The 26,318-nt window shown below is 56.4% G+C and overlaps 1 protein-coding gene and 1 non-coding gene across 5 annotated transcripts; both read left to right on the forward strand.

The window, feature by feature from the left end:
* Positions 1-5,127: 5,127 nt before the first annotated feature.
* Positions 5,128-20,921, forward strand: PDLIM7 (PDZ and LIM domain 7). 4 transcript variants are annotated; one of them, XR_004349180.1, is made up of 13 exons: positions 5,128-5,212; positions 6,168-6,273; positions 10,043-10,194; positions 10,275-10,305; positions 10,761-10,879; positions 11,573-11,709; positions 11,871-11,907; positions 12,114-12,935; positions 13,082-13,319; positions 14,325-14,505; positions 20,089-20,209; positions 20,307-20,422; positions 20,578-20,920. XR_004349180.1 is itself a non-coding variant. In XM_032626442.1 (13 exons), the coding sequence occupies exons 2-13, from the start codon at positions 6,178-6,180 to the stop codon at positions 20,662-20,664; spliced, it is 1,377 nt and encodes a 458-aa protein (XP_032482333.1). In that variant the 5' UTR covers positions 5,128-5,212; positions 6,168-6,177; the 3' UTR covers positions 20,665-20,921. The 4 variants fall into 4 exon arrangements, 3 of the variants coding, with proteins under 3 accessions (XP_032482333.1, XP_032482334.1, XP_032482335.1); XM_032626442.1 differs by having other exon boundaries at positions 12,874-12,935; positions 20,578-20,921; XM_032626443.1 differs by lacking the exon at positions 10,761-10,879 and adding an exon at positions 11,283-11,299 and having other exon boundaries at positions 12,874-12,935; positions 20,578-20,921.
* A 3,937-nt stretch (positions 20,922-24,858) lies between these two features.
* Positions 24,859-24,983, forward strand: LOC116752442. The gene has a single exon (XR_004349510.1). It is a non-coding gene; the product is annotated as a small nucleolar RNA SNORD97 (small nucleolar RNA).
* Positions 24,984-26,318: the final 1,335 nt, after the last annotated feature.

Below are 26,318 nucleotides of genomic sequence, written 5' to 3' on the forward strand. Positions count from 1 at the left end.
TCCCACCTTGTGGCCCACAGTCCATACCTCCTCCCTACGGCTCCTTGCAGTGGCTTGCCCGGGTCCACACAGACCCTCAAACACAGGCATTGCAGCAAACACCAGTGCCCTGTGCTGGGTTCCAGGGACACACGTGACCTGGACCTGACCTCTGCCACCAGTAGGCTCAAGTCTCCTGGAGCAGGAGGGTGAGATGCAGGTAATTACGGCTCCACGTGGTCCTGTTCAGCAGAAATAACTCCGACAGTAGGGCAGAGGGAGAAATAAGGCTTGCTGATGGGAGAGGTGCCCCCTGAATTGAGTGTGAAGGGCAGGCAGGGCTTCACCAGGCTGGCAGTGAGCCCTGGAGCTTTCCAGGGTGAAGGTGGGCATGGTGGGTGCAGAGAGCAAGGGAAGACCATGGACCCGGAGGGCTCCAAGGGGCTGAGGGAGAGTTGGCCGCACATGAGAGACCTCACCATCCTACAATGAGCTTGGTCTTATCCTCAGTAGAGGGACATAGTCAGCCAGGGAAGCAGTGTGGAGGCTGATTTTGAGGGGCCAGAAAGCCTGGGCTGGGGAGGAGTTGGGGGCCGGGGGGAGACGGGCAGGTGGAAGGGAGTTCAAATGTGCGCACACCCAAATCACTCCCCACTGAGACTCAAAAATGCACAGACACTTCTGTGGAACCCCTGGCCTCAGTCTTCCTCACCTGTCAAGGATAAAGATCAAATTGCATACCAAGCATACATTCATTCGAGTTTGATCAGGTGCCTACTCTGTGCCAGGCACTGAGGTCACGGCCATGTTCATTACCGCCACAGTCCTGTTCTCAAGGAGTCCTCCCTCCAGAGGGAAATAAGGAGTCTCTTGAAGACTTTAGTGCCTGCCTTACTGTCCTCCCCTTGTTGCTGTTCCTGTCACCAACGCTGGGCCACCATGCACTCAAGGATCGTGCCCCCAAAGATCCGGCCTCCTGGCCCCTTGACCTCAACTCCACCTCAGCTGCTCACACCCTTGGTACATCCCAAGCCTCATCTTTATGACAGTGACACTCCACTGTCACTTCACAATGATACAGTCTTTTTTTTTTTTAAATACATTTATTTATTTATTTTATTTTTGGCTGCGTTGGGTCTTCATTGCTGCACACGCAGGCTTTCTCTAGTTGCAGTGAGCGGGGACTACTCATTGTGGTGACTTCTCTTGTAGTGGAGCATGAGCTCTAGGCGCGTAGGCTCCAGTAGTTGTGGCACATGGCTCAGTAGTTGTAGCTCTAGGGCTCTAGAGCACAGGCTCAGTAGTTGTGGTACACGGGCTTAGTTGCTCCGCAGCATGTGGGATCTTCCCAGACCAGGGCTCAAACCTGTGTCCCCTGCATTGGCAGGCAGATTCTTAACCACTCTGCCACCAGGGAAGCCCATTTATATTCACTTTTATTTATTTATTTTTTTGCGGTACGCGGGCCTCTCACTGTTGTCACCTCTCCCGTTGCGGAGCACAGGCTCCAGATGTGCAGGCCCAGCGGCCATGGCTCACAGGTCCAACCACTCCGCGGCATGTGGGATCCTCCCAGACTGGGGCACGAACCCGTGTCCCCTGCATCGGCAGGCGGACTCTCAACCACTGCGCCACCAGGGAAGCCCTATATTCATTTTTAAATTGAAGTATAGTTGACTTACAATGTTTCAAATGTACAGCAAAGTGATTCAGTTACATATATACATTCTTTTTCAAATTATTTTCTATTATAGGTTATTACAAGATATTGAATATAGTTTCCTGTTTTATACAGTAGATTCTTTTTGTTTTGGCATACTTTTTTTATTACAAATCTAAACCTTTTTGTTTCATGGCTATTTTTGTGAGGTTCCAACCAGACTGTGGAAGAGAAAGTCTTTGGAAACATCTAGGGAACTGGCCCTGGAGCTGCAGGTGTCCTGACCACCAGGGGGCACTGTGTCCTAGCCCAAGGCCTGTTTCTACCCAGGGGCTGTCTGTGCAGGGAGCTCTTAGTGGCACCATCTAGGTCTGAGCCCTGCCAGGGACCCAAGGAATGGGAGCCCAGGGCCCTCTCTGTTGGAGGACTGCCCGGGGCCCCAGGCTGCCACTTCTTCCTTTGCTCATTTGCTGTTTCACTTTCTCAGTCCTTCCTTCATCTGTTCATTCATATCCACTGTGTGCAGGCACTGGGGAGATGCTGAACAAGACAGACAAGCCCCTGCTCTCATAGGAATGACTTTCTAATGGGGACAAAGGGCAATGAAGAAACAAACACTTAATATAATGTCAAATGGTGGTAAGTGCTCTAGGGAAAAATAAAGCAGGATAAGAGACTAGTGCATTATGCAGGTGAGGTGTCAGGGGGCTGCTGTTTTAGATAGGACAATCAAGGAAGGAGGAGGCAACATCTGAGCAGAGACCTGAACACAATGAGACAACCTGTTGTTTAGATATCTGGGAGAAGGCATTTCAAGCAGGAGTCACAAGTGCAAAGGCCCTGAGGCAAGAATACATCTGCTGTGTTGGAGGATTAGTGAGGAGGCCAGAGTGGCTAGAGTGGAGTGAGCGAGGAGGAGAGTGATGGGGGGTGGACCCAGTTTATCAGTGTCATGTATGTCTGAAAGACTTTAGTTTTTTTTTTTTTTTTTTTTTATGCGTTACGCGGGCCTCTCACTGTTGCGGCCTCTCCCGTTGCGGAGGACAGGCTCCGGACGCGCAGGCTCAGCGGCCATGGCTCACGGGCCCAGCCGCTCCGCGGCATGTGGGATCTTCCCAGACCGGGGCACGAACCCGTGTCCCCTGCATCGGCAGGCGGACTCTCAACCACTGCGCCACCAGGGAAGCCCCAAGACTTTAGTTTTAAGCACAACGCCAGCCCCCTGGAATGCTAAAAGCTGTGGGTGATGTGGTGTGATTTCTGCTTTAAAAATACCACTTTGGGGACTTCCCTGGTGGTCCAGTGGTAAAGAATCCACCTTACAATGCAGGGGACGCGGGTTTGATCCCTGGTCAGGGAACTGGGATCCCACATACCGCGGAGCAACTAGGCCCGTGTGCCACAACTACTGAGCTCGTGCGCCTCAGCTAGAGAGCCTGTGTGCCACAAATTACAGAGCCCACACGCCCTGGAGCCTCTGCACCACAACTAGAGAGAAGCCCGCGCACTGCAAATAAAGACCCTGCATGCCTCAATGAAGATCCTGCGTGCCGCAACTAAGACCCGATGCAGCCAAAAATAAATAAAATAAATGAATAAAATAATAAACACATCTTTTAAGAAAATAAATAAAAATAAAAATACCACTTTGGCTGCTGCATGGAGAAGACTCTGGACTGGGTAAGGGTAGAAGCAGGGACCTCTATCAGGAGACTGTTAAGACGTCCAGGCATGAGACAAGTGTCAGGGACAACCATGGAAGCCAGGTGTGGAACAGATTCTGAAGGTGGAATTTGCAGAATCTGATGTATGACACAGAAGATAAAGGAAGGAAAACCATAATTTTTACTGGACCAGGCAGATGAATAGTATTGCGGGGGTTTTTTGTTTGGTTTTTTGTTTTGTTTAACCGAGGTGAGGAAGGAGTTAGGGAGCTGGGGAAATTGCAAGTTTAAATTGGGACATGATGATTTGAGATACCTAGTAGATATCCAAGGTTTGACAAGCTGTTGGATACTAGAGTCTGGGGCTCTTGGGGGAAGGCCAGAACTGGACAGGTAAGTTGGGAGTCTTTGGCATGTAGGTGTTATTGATAGCCACAGAACAGGATGGGGTCCCAGAGAGTGAATGTAGAGAGGAAACATCTGACGGCCACTTTGGGAAGTAAATGAGACGCTGCCAAAGGAGGTGGAGAAGGAGCAGTCAGTGGGGCAGGAGGAAGGCATGAAGCCATGGGGAAGAGGGAGTGCACCTGGACCAGAGCTGCTCCTAGACAGGGTAAGAGGAAAGCTGAGAAACCACCATTGATTTGATAACCTGGAAATCATTATAGACCTTTTGAAGAGGGAATTAATTCAGAGGACTGGTGGGGACAAGAGCCTGACTGGAGTGGGTTCAAGAGAGAACGGGAGGAAAGCAAGGGTGGCAGGGCGACAGACAACTCAGAGGAATTTTACTCTCAAGGGGAGTAGAATAAAAGAGAGAGAGCTGGAGAGGGATGTGGGATCAAGAGAGAATTTCTTTAAAGATGAGAACGCTTACATCGGTTTCTGTAGTGAGGGGGTGATGCAGAAGATGATGGTGGAGGGGGGAGAATAGCATGGGCCATGCCCTAAAAGGAGTTGAGAGGTGAACGCCTATTCGTCCACCCACACACTTCGGTCCCTGCTCAATTTCCCCTGCCGCCTGCGCTTAGCTGCCGGGGCTGAGCACTGGGGCAAAGTGGGGACGCTGACACCACCATTGGAGGCGCTGCACGCTCTGGAGCGGGATACCAGGACACAGCCCATCGCGACAGTCAGCGCTGAGCCGTGGTTGCAGGGCCACAGGCTGCTGACTGCCGGGGGGGGGGTCGGGGGTAGGAGTAAGGGCAGGGCCCACAGGTCAGGATCGGGGCCGAGCCAAGGGCCCTTCCACCTCCGTCCGCTGCCATTATTTTCTGCCTTCGGTGGAGTGTTCTGCAAACTTAACTTCAAGCTCCCCTGTGTCCTCCTCCACTAACCCCACCTCGAGGCACCCCCCCACACACACAACTCTCTACCAAATCCGTCCGATTTAGAAATTCTGGAGCCGCCAATGGCTGTGCCTTACGCCAAACTGTGCCTATCTTCACGGCGGCCCTGAGAGGCGAGTATTATTGTCCCATTTTTCCGAGTTGGAAACTAAGGTTCAGAGATGACTGAGGTCCAGATCTGTCTGGTTTCCAAGGCGGCTTTCCTTTCATTCCTCCAACGGGAGGCGCAAGGGGCCAGGAGAACGGCGGGTCGGGCTCCGGGGCAAGGAAGGTGTCCAGCAGCCCAGTCCCCGCCCAGGCCCCGTCCAAGCCCCGAGGGCCGTGTCTTACAGCTGAAAGTGAGATGGGACTTCGTGATTGGGCGGAGCGGAAGGATTGGGTGGGGCTTCCCACCGCCCGAGAGGCCGTGACTCTGACAGGGGCGTGGTATCTGGCTCCGCCCCCTTACGCGGGCTCAAAGCGGACGACGGCCACGGGGGCGGGGTCAGAACTCGGGCGGCGGATCCCAACGCTGCTCTTTGGAGATCGCCGGCGAGCAGCGCCCCGGCGGGGCCGGGCAGGTACATGCGACAGCGCGGGGCGTCTCGGGCAGGACCAGGCGGGGAGCAGAGGCCTACTGGGGACCACAGGGGGTACTGGGGGTCTTAGCCAGCTCTGCGCTTCCTCCGGTGGGCCGGAGCCCCTACCCCCGCCCCCGCCTTCCTGCGGCAAAGCCGGCTGCGGCGGGGCTGATTGGCGCCTGTGCCGCTGCCTACTCCCCGGACTCGGCCAGTGCATGGGGCCCGGGCGGGAGAAACTGAGTCACGTCTGGATGGTAGCAGGCCTGTGTGGGAGGCACCACCCCCACTGAGCTCCACGATGAATCCCCTTCCTTGGCCACGCTTTGGAGTCCCAGCCCCCACCAGCCTCCGCAGGGGCCGCGCCCCCGCGCAGTCCCCCCCTAGCGCCCAGGGGTCCCGCCCTGGCTCCCAGCAGCTTCGACTGGGCCTGGAATGGCTAGGACCCGCTCCAGCCGCCTCCCTCCCCACCCCTCCCCCTCGCGTCCGAAGCCCCTGTGTGCTCCCTCCGCTGGCTCTCCGCACAGTGTCAGCTTACATGCCTTATATAGTCCGAGCAGGCTCCAGTCGAGGCCTGCCTGCCGGGACCTGGGGGCGGGGGAGAGGAGCGCCGGCCCCGGACTGGCCTTGCCGTCCAGTCCGAGGCTCAAGGTTGGCTTGGGAGGAGGCCGTGCCAAATTAGCCCTGCGATCCACTCCTGGATGAGAGGAACCTCAAGACTGGATGCGGGCTCCCCTCACCCTCCCAGTTCCTTAGGGAAGGGGGGTTGCCCCTGTCTTTCTAAAGTGAGGTCTGCCAGCTAGTAGCCCAGCCAAACCTAACAAGGTGCCCGCCTACCCTCCCCCTGGGTGTGCTCAGCGTCTGCCCGTGCCTGCCTGGCACTAGTCCGAGGCTGGTGTCCTGTGATGGGCCTGCCTGTGCACCCACTATGCATCACTCACCTTTTCTCTCCTCTCAGGAGCGGCACCATGGATTCCTTCAAGGTGGTGCTAGAGGGGCCAGCACCTTGGGGCTTCCGGCTGCAGGGGGGCAAGGACTTCAATGTGCCCCTCTCCATCTCCCGGGTGAGCCTAGGTTGAGACAGGGGCTCCTTCAGGAATCTTTGGGTGCTCAGATCTCCAGTGAGTGATGGGAGGAGTCTGAGCAGGAGTGAGCTGAGGCCAGTAGGCCAGGAGGTGTCCAGGTCCAGAGATGTGGGCTCCTGCCACAAGGACTCCCAACTAGGCAGATACTAGGAAAGGAGCTCCCACACTTCCACAGCACTGCACTGTACCTGATGCCAGTCCACGAAGCTCCTGGGGCCACCTTCGAGGCTCAGCTCCTGGGGCCACCTTCGAGGCTCAGGGAGATGCCATTTCTGGAGGAGGGGAGCCTCAGGTCTCCAGGAAGGGTCTAAGCTGCTTCAGGGAGCAATGCTTGGAGCTGGACCCCAGGCAGGGCACTCTGACTGCAGGATCTCACTTCATCCTCATTGCCACCCAAGGAATAGCAACTGTCATCCTGTTTATCCAGTTGAGATAACTTGGAGAGGTGAAGGGGCTCCTTCAGCGATTCCATGGCAAAGCAGGGATTGGAATTCAGGCACAGGGATGGCCTGCAGTTTTTGTGGGTGGGTGGGTTGCCTCTCCCCAGCCTATGTGAGGACCTTTATCCCAGCCACTGGTCCCATTCAGGATGCAGTGGCCTTTGACCCCAAGCAGGGGTTGGGACCGGGCTCTAGGGCTGTGACTTCAGTTCCCAAGAGCCTGTTCTGGTGGGGGTGGAGCTGAGGGCTGGCTCCTCCCTATGGCAGGGGGATTGCCTTATAAGCCCAAGAATGCAGTCCCATGCTGGGATGGCCAACTGGTGGCTGGAGTCTGCAGAGCTGGAAAAAAGCTGGCCTAGGCCTGGACCCCTGAACCCCATGAGTGGGCCCCTCAGCTGATCACCACCAGGCTGTGGCTCCAGCTGTGGGGTCAGTTGTGGGACATAGAACAAACTGCCTGCACTGAGAGCACGAGGCCAGCCCTTGGGTTGGTGTCTCTGACTGTGGCCTGGGGGTCAGGAGGGGGTGGGGACTTCCTGTCACCATATCCGCTTGTCCAGAGAGGCCCACCCATGCTCCTGGTGGGCAGGCAGCTATTGGCAGGAAGCCCAGGGCAAGCACAGCCTGGAGGGGGCCAGAGGGCCCAGCTAGAGGGGGCCCCAAGGCAGAGTCTGTCAGAGTTGGGCTTGGTGGCCAGGGCAGGCAGGCAGTCACTGTTCCTAGGGACCCTTCCACAGGATTCCCTGGAAGCTGCCCTACCAGCATGGTAGCCAAGGGCAGTGGTGTCCCTACCACATACACCTATCCCACACCCAGTTCTCAAGCCTTGCCAGCCCTGGAAACCTACCCTATACTCCCCTCCCTGGGAAAGTGCTGGCCAGTGTGGCTGGGGCCTTGGCTGACCTCTGAGCCTCAGTTTCTTCATTGGTGGGGATGGGCAACAAAGTAGCCTAAGGGGTGGACTTTCAGATGTGGCCTGTTGGGGGCACTCTGAGCCCAGGCTCCCTTGTCGGCAGCCCCAGCATGTGGGTGGGGCCACTAGCCGAGCCCATCCCTGGATTTGGACCTAGGCCCTGGTGGGTGGGTGTGTGGGGTGGTCTTTTCTGCGCTGGGCTGGCACCCTTTCTCTCCCCTGACCCCAACATGGAGGGGGGCAGGGAGGGGCTAGGGCTGGCTGTAGGCCCGGGCCTGGGAGATGAGGTAATGTCTGGGACTTGGGGGTTGGGCTGCTCAGTGGAGCCCTCAGGCTGACTCACCCCCTACTCCATGCAGTGTCCAGCCCCCTGGCTTTTTCCCTCCTTGGTCCCTTGGGCCCTCTTGCTTCTCTCTCCAGACATACCCCGCCCCCCCCGCCCCCCCCTTCTGCTTCTGTCTCCACCTCTCTGATCACTCCCCTATCCCTCCTGTGCTTCCTATCCTCCTCACTCGAGAGAAGGAAGTAGTCCCCAGCTCCCCAGCTCCTCTCTGGGAGCCAACTGCTCCTGCTCAACCTGAGACCCCCACCTCAGGCTTAGCCCACACCTCCCAGGAGCCAGCCAGTGTGGGTAGGGAGTGGCCAGACCAGGTTTCCCGTCTACTGACTCACCACGACCTTGAGTAAGTCACTTCCTTGCAAGGGCGTCACTTCCCCATGCCCATTATAAGGGGTTGGATTGGACTAGAGGTAAGTAGGGGATCCAAGCCCTAAACCCAGCTAGGAGGTCAGGGGGTCTTTCCAGCCAGAGGGCTGACCTCTGAGTTGGGCCCCAGCTCTCAGCAGAGATGGCCTGGTAGGGTGGGGCCTTAGGGTCAGGGTCCTGGCCTTGCCTCTTGAGTTGCTAGCTGGGTAACTTGAAGCAAGTTACTTAACCTCTCTGTTTTTCCATGTGTAAAATAGGTATATTCCCAGACTCTACTCCACAGGGTTGTTGAAGGATTCAGTGTGTGGCAGTACTAGGTACTCAATAAGCGTAAGCTGCTATTACCATTTAGCAGGTGAAGAAAGGGCCACCCAGCTGTCTTACCCTTCTAACTTCCCAAGCATGAAATAGAGCCATCAAACCCAGTTCTCCCTTCTTGCCCTAGTGCCATTAGTCTCTGCATCTGGTCCCTCTGCCATCTCTCTGGAACCCCTTACCTCCTCTCTCTGCCTCAACTGAGTCTGAGCATCAGCCTACCTGATGAGCCTCATGGGGCCACAGGCAGCCTGTACCCCTCAAATCTCACTGTGAATTTGCCTCCCAGCACTTCCCCACAAGCCTGCTCAATGCCAGGCCCCTTGCCAGATGGCCAGGCAGCCCTGTGGGCTTAGACTTATGAACAGCAGTGCCACTCCCGCCTGTGTTGCTGCCACTAGGCTAGAGGGCTGGGAGGGCCCAGTGGGGTTCTTCAGGGTCACCTCTATCTGGACCCTGGCAAATACCCCACCCTGGGCCTTAAAACTGCTGTTGGTTACTCCCAATCTCAAGGCCAAATCCTGGTTCCTTCCAGCATTTGAGGGCTTCCTAAATAGCTGGACTCTCTCACACCATAGGCAGCCCATCCCACTCTCCTTTCGCCAAAGCCCACCACTTCCCAGAAGTCATCCTGATGGTTTCAGCTCATGCTGGTGGTGACCATTCTTTCCAGCCTAGTATTGCTTCTCATTTGCCATGGGAACCAGGGATTCACAACTCAGAGCCTGAAGGATTGGGAGCAGAGGGTGATGTGGCAGTTGAGGGCTTGGGGGTGACATCCATATTTATTTACAACCTATGAAGCCCCAGCTGACATTTTGGACCCCATTCAGTCACACTGATCACCAGGAACCTAGAGGTGGTGGGGCCTCTTCCTGGTGCTCGAAGTGTTCCGATAGATCCCTGATGATGGCCCCAGGACAGGGTGCTAGGAATGTAAGGGGTCAATGAGAGCACCCAACAGTGCTCAGGGAGGTACATGCCACACGCACAAGCCAGAGGGCATGTCTGGTGGGTGGAATGGCCTGGGCGAGAGGCCAGCAGGGGCCTCAAAAGGCTGCGGCTGGAGCTGAGAAGCTTGGCTTTTAGCCTGAAGGTGGCTGCTTGTTGATGTCAGCAGTTTCTGGACTGTGGGGAGGGTCCCTGGAGGTGAACGAATAAATAAGCAGGGTGATTGGGGCGATGGTGAAGCTCAGGTGAGCCCCACCCCCTTCCAGATGGCTTTAGTATGCAGCAGCTGCCCAGAAATATGTTGAATGAAGAGGCCTCTGGGTTCTGCAAGTGGGGCAGCTAAGGAAAGGCAGGGGTGGCTGCTGTTGGCCTGAGTTTGGCCTGCAGAGCCTTGGGCCTCCATGATCCTCTGTCTCTCCATAGCTCACTCCTGGAGGTAAAGCTGCGCAGGCCGGCGTGGCCGTGGGCGACTGGGTGCTGAGTATCGATGGCGAGAATGCGGGGGGCCTCACACACATCGAAGCCCAGAACAAGATCCGTGCCTGCGGGGAGCGCCTCAGCCTGGGTCTCAGCAGGTATGCGGGCGCTGAGCAGGCCTGGCAGGTGGGCATGCCATTGGGGCTGCCCATCAACACCCCTTTCCCTTCTCTTTTAGGGCCCAGCCGCCTCAGAGCAAACCGCAGAAGGTACATGAGGGGCTTGGGACATCTGGGTGGCAGGCGGGGTGGGATTGGACGTCCGGGCTGACCTGCCCTCCCTGGTGCAGCCTTGGTACTCCCATCCCTGGCCGGGAGTAGAGGGTGGAGGCCAGAGCTGGGGAGTCTGGGGACTGGGAGTTGGGCCGGGGGCTGCCGCACGGTCAGGGTACCACGCGTATCTGCCTGTCTGTCCGTCTGCCTGTCTGCCTCCCGCCGGCCTGTGCTGCAAGCTGCACTAGTACGCCCTCGCCCTCGGGCCGCGTGGGCTGAGATCATCGCTCCCAAATGGGCCCCTTGAAACCCGAGTCGCCCCTTCCCCGTAGCCTCAGGCCAGATGTGTGGGGGTGGGGCTGGAGCGCCGCAGTCCTCTCCGCACCAGAGGGGCACCCCACTCTAGCCAGGTCCCCGCCCCTGCCCGCCCTGCCCGCTCTGTCTCCGCCCAGGCCCTGGCCCCAGCCGCGGACGCCCCGCGGTACACCTTTGCACCCAGCGCCTCCCTCAACAAGACGGCCCGGCCCTTCGGGGCCCCCCAGCCCGCTGACAGCGCCCCGCAGCAGAATGGGTACGTCCACCCTGCCCGCCCACATCCCTCCTGCCCGCCCACCGCCCACGCCATCTGTCCACAACCCCACGCCCGCCCGCTGCCCGCTGCTGCTCAGTCTGCGCTGTGCCCCAGCCCGGCCGGAACCGTGCGGCAGCGACCCCTGGCGGCCAGGGCGGGGACTGCAGGCACAGGGCCCCACCGAGGGTGTGGCTCCTGCCTGGGCACTGTCCTCCTGGAGGCTCTGAACGAGGCAGCGCCCCCTCGCTGGTGGCCTGGGGTTGGGGTTTAGTGTCGGGCTGTCTGAGCCCTAGACGCTCAGTGCAGCCTTGCCTCAAGCTATTCTGACCCTTTGCCGTCTTTCTTCCTCCCCTTGTCTATTTCTTTGTCCCTTTATCTGTCCATGTGTCTATTTCCTTCACAGGTGCAGACCCCTGACAAGTCAGTGAGCCCCCTCTGCCTGTCCCTCTCTTTCTTCCTTTTGGCACTCTGGGTGGTGGCCCCTCCCCACCCTGGCTGCCCTACTCTCACCTTGATTGCCCTCCTCCCCTCTCACTTACCTACCCAACCTCCCACCTCCCAGGGCACCAGCAGGGCCCTGGCCTTGCCCTTCCCCACTCTGCCATCACCATAGCCCACATGTACCAAATCTGGGGAGGGGCTGCCCCCACTGCCCACCCCAGCATGAGGTTCTGAGCCACACCCTCCCCACAGACAGCCGCTCCGACCGCTGGTCCCAGACGCCAGCAAGCAGCGGCTGATGGAGGACACGGAGGACTGGCGGCCGAGGCCTGGGACAGGCCAGTCCCGTTCCTTCCGCATTCTCGCCCACCTCACGGGCACCGAGTTCAGTAAGTGCCATCCCAGGGCAGGGCAGACTCTCTTCCTGGCCCCCAACCGGGGCCTGGGCTTAGCTGGAGCCTGCTCTGGCACCCTGTGACCCTCTGCCAGGGCTCAGGGCTGGGGTGGCCTTCTGTCTGCTCTTGGTCAATGCCTGCCTCTGCCCTCTCAGTGCAAGACCCGGATGAGGAGCATCTGAAGAAATCAAGGTAACAGGACGAGCTCCAGCCCCTCTTTCTCACTTCCTGCCTCTCCCATTCCACCCACCATCCTGTGTCTGCTCCTGGCCATCCCTAGCCAGGCTTCTCCATTCTCCTTCCTTTCTTCAGTCCTCCCTCCCTTCCTCCCTTCCTCCCTTCCTCCCTTCCATCTCTCCTTCCTTCCACTTTCTCCTCCTTCTCTCTCTGCCCCTCAGGGAAAAGTATGTCCTGGAGCTGCAGAGCCCACGCTACACCCGCCTCCGGGACTGGCACCACCAGCGCTCTGCCCACGTGCTCAACGTGCAGTCGTAGCCTGGCCCTCGCCGGCCGGCTGCCCTCTCTGCCTCTCTCTTTCTGTTCCTCCTCCCAGGCACCCCCCACCCTTGGTGCCTCCAGCTTCTGCCTACCTCACCCCTCCCTTTCCTGCCCCTGGACTGAGCCTCCTACTGCCCTGGCCTCGGCTGCCCTCCTGGCACAGGGCCCGGCTCCGTCTGACACTGTCTTCACTCTTTGCCCTATGGTACTGCTGTCTGCCAGGTCTGTGCTGGCTTAGGCATGAAAATAAACATGCTCGGCCCTGCTTTTTCTGCCTCTGTCTTCTATCTTTGTAGGCTTGGTTTGCATTTGGGGTAAGGGGGTGTTAGATGGATAAGATCCAGTATGGGCCCTGCCAGTTTGGGTCTCAGTGGGTGGGGGTACCCAGAAAAGGGGGCCCTGCCATCAGAAGGAGACCCAAGAGTTGCCCCAGAAGTGAGAGCCTTGCTCCACCTCCCAGCCCTGTGCCACAGACCAGCCAGCTGGAACCTGGCTAGAAGAAGCTGCCCTACCCATCCCTACCCCAGTGGGACCTGGAGTCCAACCCAGCAGCTCTCATGCACCCACGCATCTCCCATGGGGCCAGCAGGACCAAGGTTGGGGGGTGGAGCCATGCCAGGAGCCTTAGCCGTGCAGGGCCTTGAATGGCAGATCTTACAGCCAGGTGCCCAGGACAGAAGCCCCAGCCCCAGCTTCAGCTACACCCCAGGAACCCTGGCCTGGTGAGAGGGAGTGGGCTCGGGCCTGGGGAAGGGTGGGTAGCCTCCAGAGGCATGGGGGTGGGCCCCTCCAAGCTGCCCCGGGGTCTCCCCACGGTCCTGTGGCGTCCCTGGGCACCCCCCTGGAGTCACTTTCCTGGCCTTGGCAGGCCCTACCACCCCCAGCCCCACCAGCCGCCCGCCCTGGGCTGTGGACCCTGCGTTCGCCGAGCGCTACGCCCCGGACAAGACCAGCACGGTGCTGACCCGGCACACCCAGCCAGCCACACCCACGCCCATGCAGAACCGCACCTCCATTGTGCAGGCTGCCGCTGGAGGGGGCCCTGGAGGCGGCGGTGGCAGCAATGGCAAGACTCCCGTGTGCCACCAGTGCCACAAGGTCATCCGGTGGGTGGCCCTGTTCCTTTCCTACCGTGGTCTTTCCTGACCTCAAGTCCAGCCCTGGTGTCTTTCTGATCTCTGCTCCCCCATCTATCTCCCCACTCATCTCAGCCGCCCCTGCGGGAGGATGAGGATTCGGTTCCCTATTGGAGTGAGGGTAGGGACCTGGGCTGGTTCCTCAGGTTCTGAATCCCGCACTCCTTACCTGCAGCCCACCCGTCACTACCCTCTGTTCAGCATTTGCCCTGGTGAAATGGAGGAAGTGCCAATGACACAGCCAAGCTGCAGCCCTAGACTCGCTGCTCTCTGGGCAAGGAAGGGCCTCCCCTTCCCAGTCCCTCTGCCTCTCTCCTTCCTGCTCACTTGGTCTCTCTCCGCTAAGCCTCTGAAGTCCCTCCCTCTCTGCACTGCTCCCCGGGGCCCAGCAGAGTCACACAGCCCCCCAGAATCAGTGTGACAGTGTGCCTTCGTAGTTCTCATCCCAGGCCCTGCACTGCTCTAGATTCCTGTCAGCTCTTAGGCTCTGTGAAGCACCCCCTCCTTCAGACATCTCCATTTCTCTGGGACCTGCAGGGCCCTCCCCAGGCCAGATGGAACAGGCAAGCAGGACAGGGTGGGCACCAGGCTCAGCTCAAGTGCCCACTGGTCTTCAGGGCTCACGGGCACTCCAGGCCTCCTGCCCTGCCCCCCACCCCCAAAGGGCACCAATTCCCTGGGTTCAACTTATTAGGCCCAAATCAGCAGCTCTCACCCAGTGTAACCTTCCTCCTTTTCCAACACTGCCCCTCTCCCTCATCTCCTGTCATCAAAACAGTGCAGCTTTGTCTCTCTTGCTGTGTGACCTTGGGCAAGTCACCTCCCAAGCCTGTTTCTCCCCTATTTGGAGATGGAGAGAATGAACTTTCCCTTCAAGACTTCATAGTAGGTGTTGGGTAAACCCCGTGGGGTTCTGGCCAGGAACCCCGACTTCGTTTGCATCCATTCCTGCTCATTGCCCTTGCCTCCCGCCAGGGGCCGCTACCTGGTGGCGCTGGGCCACGCGTACCACCCCGAGGAGTTTGTGTGCAGTCAGTGTGGGAAGGTCCTGGAAGAGGGTGGCTTCTTCGAGGAAAAGGGCACCATCTTCTGCCCGCCCTGCTATGACGTGCGCTATGCACCCAGCTGTGCCAAATGCAAGAAGAAGATCACTGGCGTGAGTGGGGCTGGCGGGTGGCTGGGAAGGCAAGTCTGACCCTTGAGTGTTGAGGAGTGTTGCTGAGCAACTCCTGAGCCTGGGAGCTCTCCCTGCAGGAGCCTCGTGGAACCTTACCAGCCTAACAGTCGGGCTGCTATATTGACCTTACTTTTCATTAATCAGGATCCTCTTAACAAATGACCTAAATCCTACTCAAAAGGGCTCAAGCAAGAGAGTGTTGGCACAAATAATCAGAAAGGCTGAGGGGTGCTAACTTCAGGCCCAGCTGAATGCGTATCCTGGGGTCATCAGGAGCCTTTCTACTACTTGCCTCTGGTTTCATCTTTGTTGGCTTAGTTCCCAGCATGCTTTTCCCTAGAAAGCGGCAAAGATGGTGTCACAGTGGCTCCAGGGTTACATCTCCCCAGGTTAGCACCGCAAAGTGAAAGAGAGCATCTCTGTGCCAGTTGATGTATAAAGAGTCCCAGTGCTGATGCCCATCTCTGAACCAAGCCCCATGACTCTAATTGGCCAGGCCTGGGTGACACCCCCTCCTGGAGTGGGGTCTGGTAGCCTTGCCTGAACCACAGGACTGGTTCCTTGAAAATAAAACCAGGATAACATTACCCAAAGAAGGGAGGTAAGTGCTAGTCAGGCCAAAACAAGAGATGGCTGCTGTGTGGGGATTGCATTCAGCTTCGGTAATAGAAAACCCCACTACAGAGGTTGAAACAGAAGGAGTAATATTTACTTCAATCACAAGAATTCCAGGGGTGGAATAGCAGCTCAAGGATGCCTTTAGGCTTGTTCCTCTTTTTAAGTTCCAAAACCCTTAGCATGTAGATCTTTGTCCTCAAGTGTATTGTATCATGGTTGGGGGCAGATGCTTTCTTTTAATGAGGTTTTGCCTTTTGACTCTGGAAGAAAAACCAGGAACTTGAATCTTTATCTCAGTTGTTGGAATTGTTATCCTGTGAGCACCTGGACCATGGGGGAAGCTGGCAAATCCAGTATTTTAGCTTCTGTCCTCTGTAAGGGAGAAAGGCAAAAGAGAAGGGGGTTGTGACAGGCGTTTGGGAGGCTAATGCACTGTGTCTGCCGCCCCTAGTACATATGAAAACCGGAAACTCTGAAAGATGACTTGATGGGCTTGAAGGACACAGGACTATTGATTTGCAAAGCCAGAAATTTAGGCTCAAAATCTTGTGATTCAAAATCCTGTTCTTCTCGCTGAGGCTAATTATGCAGCATAGCCTGGCCTGGTCTCCTGCAGGGCAGCCTAGCTACCACCCAGAGCTGGGCTTGGGACTTGAGTCAGCACATGTCATGGGTTAAGAGTGATGCACTGTCTACCTTCTCCCATTCGTTCTCTTTACTGAGTGTGGGCAGTATGCCCCACGCTAGGGACACCTCGTGAAGAGACAGGCGTGGCCCTGCCCCCAGGAGCTCACACAGAGGAAGGGGACTCCGAGGGTGTCAGGGGCTCAGCAGCCTGAGGAAAGGGGAGCATAACAGGCAGAGTAACAAGTTGAGGGGGTTTTCAGTTGTACCTGTATGGAAACTGAAGTCCAGAGAGAGGCAGAAATTGCCCAAGGCTGCAGAGCATGAGGGCCGAGCCAGAGCAGCCCCAGGCACTGCTGACTTTCAGCTTGGGCTCTTCTTGCCGCTCATGCTTCTCCCCATTTCTGGATTCATAGGCAGAGCTTCCAGATGTGGCTAGAGAGCTCTGTAGTGATGGTCATGTTAGTGACGATTACCTTGACCGCAAGTGATAGAAAAAATAATGGCGGCTATTACTCACCTAAGAAAGTCCAGAGGTGGGCAATCTGGGACTTGTAGGCAGATCCAGGCTCCTGGATCTTGTTTCTCGGGCATTCTCAACATTGGCTTACTTACCACTCGTAGTCCAAGATGCCGCTTGAGCTTCAGGCAAAATTTCCACGTTCCAACCAGCAGGATGTTGGAATGAGAAGAAGGCTCTTGGGAGCCATCTTTAGAAGAGGCTGCCACCCAACCCTTCCGCTTCCATCCCATTGCCCAGAACTCAATTGCATGACCACACTGAGCTGCAAGGGAGGCTGAGAAATATAGTCTGGTATAGATATGTGCCCAGCAAAAAATGGGGGTTCCATCAGTAGACTGGAAGGGAAGAAAGGATATTATCACAGTCTTGTGTTGTGGGTCATTTACTATGTGTAGGCATCCAGCTAATCGTACTACGAAGTCAGTTTGATGATTCTCATCTTACAGGTGAGGAAATTTTGCCCAAGATCACAGTAATTTCTCCGCCAGCCTAGGCCATACCCTGTTGGACTGTTCTAGCAGAACGGGTTGGATCCCAGGACCTTTCTTAAGCTGGCATCTGGGTTTGTTTCCCACAGATCAAGGCCCTTCTGTTCGCTGATGGCCCTGCCTGTGTTGCATGGCACCCTTGTTCCTCCCTGCCCCAATTTTGGGTGGGCAGGGTTATCACCCAGGCCACAGATGAGGAGGCAAGGCTCACAGAGCCTGACTGGCTCCTGGGTCCTAGAGTAAGGTGGCAAGCCCTGCTCCTGCCCCAGCCCAGGCCAGTGGTTCCAAGGGCCCTCAGCTTCCCCTCTTGCAGGGACTCCAGGGCCTGACAGACCCCAGGAAGCTCCTACCTCACCCTCCCATGGGGCAGGAAGCTAACCTTCCCATTTACCACGCGCTTTGGGCTCTGCCTGTGCCTGGTGCTTGGGACTATGCCTGCTCTCGGAGCTCCGAGTGGAGCATGGGGAGAGAAACACAGGGCAATCACGTTGTTTCAGCAGAGTTGGAGGGGACACATTAGAGGGGACCTGTCCCCTGGTCTGGGGACCCTCTGGAACACTATGCTCTCAAGGCTCACCACTCACCACCAGCCCCCCTCACTCTGTGCTCCAGCCACATGGGCTTCTCCATTTTGCCAGTGTGCTGTTCCCTTCACCACAGGACCTTTGCACAGGCTGTCCTCTGCTAGGAATACTCTTTAGCACTCTCTTTACCTCATTTCTTCTCATCCGGGACTCAAAAAGCACTTCCTCTGGGGTACTTTCCCTGATACCCACCCTCCCCACCAGCCCAGGCTCCCCACTGTTTGCTCACTACCTTCCAGTCCTGTTGTCCCATCTCTTCCCCAGGGTGCACTTCATGGGTTGGGACCAGGGCTGTTTTGCTCACACATTATGCTGTGCCCAATATATAGGAAGTGGTCAATTAACACTTGAAGGAGTGGATGGAAGTGGCCTCTAAGCTGAACTTAAAACATGAGTAGGAATTAGCTTGGAGAAGGATCAGGGGAAAGTGCTCCAAGAGGAGGGAAGAGCTGTGTCACAAGGCAACACCCAGGGAGGGTGTGAGATGAGGCGGAAGAGGGGGGCAGGGGCCGTGTTAGAAGTTCAGAGCTGGGGACTTCTGAGGTCAGGTGTGCCTGGCAAGCTTCCCTGGGGCAGGGGGAGACAGCTAGAGGAGGAGAACTGAGCTGCTGGCCCTGGGTCAGCATGGTGGGATGGGAGAGGCAGATAGATTTAGGAAGCTTTGGGCATGAGATAGGGAACACTGGCTCACGGGTTCTTCTGGATACTGGCAGAGACCTGCCTCCCTGCCCATGCTCCCACTGGGCCCAGCTCTGGGCTCCCCATGCTCCTGCCAAGACCCTGTTCTGTGGGCTCACAGCCAAGTTCCTTCCCCCAGCCCTTTGTCTTTTCCTTGCAAAGAGGCAACACCAGGCAGTGGGAAGGGCCAGCTTTGTAGCGAGCCAGACTTGGGCTCAAAACACATTTCCACCATCTATTGGCTGTATGACCTGGGGCAAGTCACTTTCTCTGGGCCTCACTAAAATGGGGGTGGCAGTAACTTCCTGGCCAGGGTGGTTGAGAGGTATATGTGAGATGTGACAAATTTTTTTTTTTTTTTTTTTTTTTTTTTTGGCCACTCCACACAGCTTGTGGGATTTTAGTTCCCCGACCAGGGATCGAACCTGGGCCCTCAGCAGTGAGAGCATGGAGTCCTAACCACTGGACTGCCAGGGAATTCCTGTGACAGATTTTATAGAGGTCACACGGGCCAGCTGAGAGTTAGGTGCTTCCCACACTTATGTCTTGTCTTACTTGGTCCACACTTCATTTTTAAATTAAAGGCCAACATTGAAAAACTGGATTTGACTTTAACACCTAGATTTCCACCTGAGCCTTCCAGGCGTTCCTGAATGAAGTGGTCAGCACCACCCCCGCAGGGAGAACAGGTGCTCTCCCACAGCACAGTCCCCACCTGGCCTTGGCAGGCACTGGGTCTGGGACCCCTGGCTTTAGATGTGGGACCATCTTTACAACACCCCTGCAAAGCTGGGATTAGGCTCTCAGTTCAAAAGGGAAGGAGCCAAATGTAAAGAGAAGGTAAAGCTGTTGGGCAAGCCACACAGCTAAGGTCTGGCTGAACTCAAAGATCTGATCCCCCCTCCGGGCTCCACATTGCCTTCTGCCTGCTCCGGATAGGAATGCTGCTGCCCTGGTTGGCCCAGGGGTCCCAGCCCCAGGGAGAGCTCAGCCCACCAGCAGCCTCTGCTTTGGCAGGCCTCCATTGGAGCAGGTTAACTCAACTCACGAGCACTTGTGATGCATACCCATGGACCAGGCACTGTTGGGATATACCTACTAACAGGACAGTTGGTATTTCATGCCCTCCTGGACCTTACACTGGATCAGGAAGAAGAGGGGGGTGGGGAGCAGACAATAAGCAACGACAAAATAGGTAAATTACCTGGTAGTACGTTACGGAAAAAAGGAAAGCGCTATTGGGAGTGTGGCTTTGGGAAGGCGGGTTGGCCTATGAACTGGTGGTGTCAGAGTGGGCCTCATGGAGAGGGTGACCTTTGAGCAGAAACTTGAAGGAGGTGAGGGGTGGGCCTTGCAGGTATCTGGTGCAGAGCAGTCCAGGTAGAGGGGACAGCTGGCGTGAAGCCCCAAGACGGTGTGCCTGGTGTGTCAACCGGGGATGAGAGGCCATATGAGGAGAGCAGAGGGACAGAGGCCAGACTTGCTGGCATTTGGGCCCTTCCCAGGGCTTTGGCTTTTGCTCAGAGAAATGTGGACTAGGCAGGAATTGGGGCCGAGAAGGATGTGGCCTGGCACAGGTTGATATCAGGCTGTAAGGGCAGAGGGAGGAGCACAGAAGCCAGTTTCATGCAGTCATCCAGGTCAGAGGTGCCCAAGGCTCACATCTCACATCAGGGAGGCTGTGAGAAGTGCTCAGAATCTGGACGCATCTTGAAGGTGGACCCATCAGGATTTCCTGGTGGACCTGAAGTGAGGTGTGGGAGAAAGCAGGGAATTTGGTCCACGCGGATGGAGTTGCCATCAACTGAGATGGAGACAGCTGTGGGAATGCGAGAGGTGTGGGGTGCAGAGATTGGGAGCTGAGCTTTAGACGTGGCGTGGTGGACAGCCACGGGGAGACCTCAGGGTTGGAGAAAGAAAGTAGCAGCAATGCGTGTGCAGACGTAACATTTACCCTGAAAGAAAGAGGACCCAAGCCTGCTTTCCTGTGTCCCCGGCTCTGGAGAGGAGGGTGCTGAGCTGCCAAGTGACTGTCGCTTCCTCCCAGGAGATCATGCACGCCCTGAAGATGACCTGGCACGTGCATTGCTTCACCTGTGCGGCCTGCAAGACACCCATTCGGAATAGGGCCTTCTATATGGAGGAGGGGGCCCCCTACTGCGAGCAAGGTATCGGGTGGAACAGGCAAGGAGGCGGGGCTGGGTGAGGGGGCGGGGCGCGGGCAGGGGAGAACCCAGGGGCCCCTTCCTCTCTGTGTGTCTCCAGACTATGAGAAGATGTTTGGCACAAAATGTCGAGGCTGTGACTTCAAGATCGATGCCGGGGACCGCTTCCTGGAGGCGCTGGGCTTCAGCTGGCACGATACATGCTTCGTGTGCGCGGTGAGTGCCCCTCCTCCGACTCAGTCCCCGCCCCCAGAGCCCTGTGTTCTTCACCAGCCTCCCTCCCACCCCTGCCTCTGGGGTTCCTAAGAGGTTGGGAAGGGGCCTCTCTTGCCACCTCCAACCCCATGTAACTGGACTTTGGCTGTTCCCAGATATGTCAGATCAACCTGGAAGGAAAGACTTTCTACTCCAAGAAGGACAAGCCCCTTTGCAAGAGCCACGCCTTCTCCCACGTGTGAGCCCCTCCCACCCACTGCTGCCACCCTGCCCTGTCCAGCTGGAGGGCTTGCTGGTTCTGGAGTCATCGCCCCAGATTTCTGGGTAGGGCCAGCAAAAGTTGCCCAACCCCGACTCTTGGCCCGAGCCTGCAGTTCCCCGAGCCCCTGCCCACCCGCTTCACCTCCCCCGACTCCCTCCACCACCTCCGCACACTGGTGCTGGCCTCACCGGCCCCTCTTCACGTCCAGTGCCACAATAAACCTATATCCAGCTGTGTCCAGCGTGCACTTTCCCCTACGCATCAAGAAAGGTGGGATCTGAGGCACGTAGCAGGGTGGAGATTAAGTTTTCCAGGGCTTACTGTCCTGGTGGTCCTGTGATGGGGACATGGAGGACGCTCAGTCAGCAGGAGGAGGCAAAGGGGAATCGCATGTGCTGGGCCCAGCACCCGCAGAAGTGGGGGGCACCTGGGCTGGCCTGGCATGGAGGTCAGAGAAGAGGAGTTGAGGGGCATCCTCAGGGATGGGACGTGGAGAACAGTACACCAGAGTGAGGGCCTAGAGGGACCGCTGCCATCTGTATGCTGCAGGCAAAGAAGGTGGGGCTGGAGAGGGCAGCCCTCCGGTCCTGGGAAGCCACAAGTGCCAGGACAAGGAGCCAGGACTGCTTCCTGAGGGCAAGGTGGTGGTGGGGAGATCAGGGCACAGAAGTGTTCAGATCTGTGTTGTAGAAAAAGCCCCGAGAGCCGTGAGTGGGGTGGACAGAAGGAGAGAGACTGGGAGGAGGGGCAGGACTCAGGGGAAGAGAAGAGCAACAAGCCAAAAGGCAGAGATGGGATCCAGTGACAGGTCCCAGGGAGCCCAGAGTGGAGACCTGGGATGAGAGGTGAGGAGAGGAAGGAAGGCAGGTTTGCTAGACATCTGGAGTATACCAGTCATTCCTCACATCATCTTACATGATCCTCCCAGCAACACTGTGAGGTACCTGCAGTTATTCTCATTTTATAGATGAAAGCTTAGGAGACCTGACCAAAGTCGCACAGATGCTGAGCCATGAGCCAGACTAGAAGGCAGGCACGAAGCTGGCTGCACTGCCCTGGGACTGGCCGGCACTGAGTGCCACGCTCCAGGGAGGACGCTTCGGAAGCTTACTTCTGTCTGCTACCTCCAAACCTGGAGGCTATGGTGGTGGCCCCATCTTTCCCTGGGGTCTCTTGCTTCCCACTGGTGCCCTCCACTACCCCAGGGGGACTGTCATTTCTCCTGTTCCAAGTTTGGACTGGAGAAGGACTGAGGAGAGGCCCCAAACTAGGCCAAGACAATTCAGTGCGCCCGTGGCCACCTGTCCTCCAGGGCTCCCTTGGCATGAGGAACCTCAGCACATCTAAAGTTGTTGGCATTCTCAACAGATGCTTGGGCCTGTCCTCTTTAAGAGAAGAGAAGGGCCTCTCTGTTGTGTTCTCTCGAGGACCCCTGGAGCATGAGTGCAGGGCTTCCTGTTATTGGGTTGGCCAAAAAGTTCATTCGGGTTTTTCCCATTTCATGATGTCTTGCCAGAGCCTAGAACAGTGCCTAGCACACGGTGGATGCCCAGTGAATGTTTGTTGAATGACTGAATGAGGTGCCTATGGGACATTTAGGAGACCAATTCAGGGAGCAGCAGAATATTCAAGTCTAGATTCACCTTGGATTCAATTTGGGAGTGAGTTTGGGGTAGTTATCACAGATACTTGTCTTTGATGCCCAGAGAGGGGCCCAGGCGGGTCACAACAGGAGTAAGGCAGGTAGGATGTCATTTTCTTTCAACATAGTTATCCCTGGCTTATTTTTTTAAAGAATTTCTTGTTGCCTTTTTAAAAATATTTATTTAATTTATTTTTTTTGGCTGTGTCGGGTCTTTAGTTGAGGCATGCGGGGTCTTCATTGAGGCACGCGGGATCTTTCATTGCGGCATGGGCTCTTCGTTGTGGCGCACGGGCTTCTCTCCAGTTGTGGCGTGCAGGTTTTCTCTCTCTAGTTGTGGCATGCGGGCTCCAGGGCGCGTGGGCTCTGTAGTTTGCGGCACACGGGCTCTCTCGTTGAGGCACATGAGCTCAGTAGTTGTGGCACTCAGACTTAGTTGCCCCGTGGCATGGGGGATTTTAGTTCCCTGACCGGGGATCAAACCCATGTCCCCTGCATTAGAAGGCGGATTCTTTACCCCTGGACCACCAGGGAAGTCCCTAGACATCCTTGGCATATTAAATGCAGAGTATCTTTCACTTCCACAAAGAAATATACTCCCTCCCACTTCTCTTGAACCATGAAGCTCTCTCAGTCCATCCTTGGTTTCCATGGAGAGGGGTGGATGGTGAGTGCTGCTGGAAGCCGTCTGTGGGGGTACTTCTGGGGGCAGCCGTGTGGGAATGCTGAGCTGTAGCCAGATCTGCCAGTTTACCAACAGCGTCCAGAGATTCAGACTTCTATGTGAAATTTGGTTTTTCAATGTTGGCAACTAAGTTAGATTTTTTAAAAATCCTATAAAAAAAAAAATAAACGTGGACCAAATCCAGTGTGAGGATGGCCAGGGCCGCAGCATAGAGAAGACATGAGAGATGGGGGAGTAGCAACATCAGAGCACAGGGCAGAGAAAGCAGAAGCAGCTGCCAGAAGTGGAGGACCACAGCCTCTGGAGGGAGGGAGCTTGAGGCAGGGAAGCCCAGGTAGGCCAGGAGTGTTTCCAGAAGTCGCCAAGAGTGTCAACCAGGCAGGTAAGGCCGAGGAGTCCCCATGGCCTTTTGCAACAGGGTGAAGTTTGCCAGATCAGTTTAGCAGAGAGCTGGGGCCGATGCCAGGATTGGAAGATCAAGGGGAGGGTGTAGAGAGTGTGTAGATGAGAGTGTAGACTGCTGTCTTAAGAGGCTTGGCTGTGGTGGGCCCAGAGGACCACTAGCAGTCGTGGTCAGCTGAGTAGCCAAGAGGGGTGGAGAAGGCAGCTTGGAGGCTCCTGCCAAGGGAGGGTGGTTGAAGAAATTGGAGGGCAGATGTAAAGGGAGAGTAGAGCAAAGAGCAGAGAGCTGGGGACTGAACCTCAGGAAAGCAGAGCTGGTCTGGATGGAAGTAAAAACAAGCATGGGCACCTGCTCCGAACAGCCACGTCTCTCTCTGCCGGAACCACAGAGCAATCTCTTAGATGTCATTTAATCATCAAAACATGCTTAAGAGAGATATCATTAAAGATGTTCAGATGAGGGACCTGAACATCTGAGGGACTTTTCCCTCAGAGAGGGAAAGTGACCTGTCCAGAGCCACCCAGCCTGAATGGCCCGGGTCTGCTGCTCCATGGATCAAAGGCCAAGGTGCTCCCCCATGGCACCTCCAGGCACCCGCCCTCCCCAACACAGAACTGCAGGGATCACGGTGTTCTCAAGCTTGGGTGTGAGGCTATGCCGGTGGAGGCCAAGGGTACTGGGAAATGTCTTTGTACGGGGCATGGGAGGCCATTAGCACCCTTGGAGAGTGCAGTCCCCCCAGCCGAGGGGGCAGAGCCCTTGGCGGGGGGCTGAGTGGGCAACTGGAGAGACAGCAGGCCAGGGAGGGGCATTTTCCAGCTCTGAGCAGCTTGAGCTCATCGGAAGTCAGCAGGGAGACAGGCGGTGGAGTACAGGGTACACAGGCAGGAACTGATGATTCTGGTGCTGCCTTCTTGGTGCTGGGCCCCACCTGGGCCTTGGAACACTCACAGGGTACACAGGGTCCTGCTATAGGAAGGGAGCTGAGGCTACGGGCTAAAGGCCCCTACCCCATGGCACACAGGGGGCAGCAGCCAGGGCTGGGATTCGAACCTGAGTTGGCCTGAGTCCAAAGCCAAACCTGAGAGTGGAGGAAGGGCTCCTCCCCAACTGGGACCTAAAGTGGGGCAGGGTAGGGCATGTGGGGGCGACCCTAGGGTTCCAGGAGCTATGGTGGGGCAAGAAGAAGCTTGCTGGGAGCCTGCGGAGAACTCGAGGCTGGGGTCAGCCCTGGGAGACTGTGCAGTGGGGTCACTACAGAGTGGCCAGGGAGAGTCCCAAGACCAGCCTAGGTTCTCCCACTCAGGGCCCGGGAGCAGTAGAAGGTCAACTCAGCTTTCACCCATGTCCCTTGCCACTGACAAAAATGACTACTACTTGGAGACTAGGTCAACTAGGAAGGACCCTCAGCTGCATTTCAAACTAGTTTAAGCAAAAACAGGGATAGCCCAATGATTATAAAGAGACACGTTATTAAGAGGACTCAATGCTGGAATTCTTTACCTTCTTTCTCTCTTTTCTGTACTTCTATGTTCGCCTGTCAAAGAAAAAAAAAAAAAAACAGGGATAATCTGTCTCATTTAACTTAAAAGGTTAATGGCTTCAGACATAGCAGGATCCAGTACCCATGGATGTATATCAGGAGTCTCTGAGCCCCCGGGTCGCTGTCCGCACCCCCCACCCCCAGATCTCCCCCCCACCTCCATTTCTCAGTTCTGCTTTTCTCACTGCTGGCTTTATTCTCAGGCAACTCTCCCCATTATTAGCAAAGACGCCCCTCAGCCAGCTCCAGGCCCACATCCAGTGGGGCCAGCTCAGGGCTGGCTTCCATTGGACTGACTTGGGTCATGTGTCCATTCCTGAAGCAGTCACTGGTTCTGACCCACTGGCCTGAATCACATGCTCCCCTCTGGAGCCTGCAGTGGAAAATCAACTGGAAGACGGGCAGGGATGCCTGACCATGGACATCCACTGCACTGGGCAGACATCCTGCTCTCCACGCCTAGGATCCCTGCCCCCTGACTCCTTCCCTAGACCCCACAGCTGTAGCCTCAGGAGCTACTACCAAATTCCAGGCCAGCCCCTGGATGCAAAAATGGGGGTGCTAGAAGGGGAAGCAGGGAGGGTGTGTGCTATGCTGAAATGATGCAGGACAGACTGGGGTTCCCATACAGATTTTGCCACTCACCAGCTGTGTATTACAGGGCAAGTAACTGCCCCTTTCTGAACCTCGGTTTTCCCAGCTGTGAAATAGTAATAATGGCCAACGTATGAATAGCACCTACTATGTGCAGTTGCCATTTTAAGCATTTTCTAGATACTTTTTAAAAATCCTCAAACAGGGTCTTCCCTGGTGGCGCAGTGGTTGAGAATCCACCTGCCAATGCAGGGGACATGGGTTCGAGCCCCGGTCTGGGACGATCCCACATGCCACGGAGCAACTAAGCCCATGCTCCACAACTACTGAATCTGTGCTCTAGAGCCCGTGAGCCACAACTACTGAGCCTGTGTGCCACAACTACTGAAGCTCGCACGCCTAGAGCCCGTGCTCCACCATGAGAGAAGCCACCGCAATGAGAAGCCCGCGCACTGCAACAAAGAGTAGCCCCCCCCCCCACCGCAACTAGAGAAAGCCCATGCGCAGCAACAAAGACCCAGCACATCCAAAAATAAATAAATAAAACAAACAAATTTTAAAAAAGCCCTCCTCAAACAGACCCTATGAGGTGGGTACCATCATTATCATCCCCATTTTATAGTGAGACAAGAAAGGCCAAGCAGAGTCTAAAGTCACACGGTAGTCTGTGCAGCTCAAGAGCAGAGCTAAGTGGTGAAAGTGGCTGGCCCCATGCCAGGGGCAAGACCTGGAAAGTGCTGGGAGCATTGTAATGATGAGGGGGCAAA

This window comes from Phocoena sinus, chromosome 3, assembly GCF_008692025.1.
Source record: "Phocoena sinus isolate mPhoSin1 chromosome 3, mPhoSin1.pri, whole genome shotgun sequence".
In the NCBI taxonomy this organism is placed as follows: Eukaryota; Metazoa; Chordata; class Mammalia; order Artiodactyla; family Phocoenidae; genus Phocoena; species Phocoena sinus.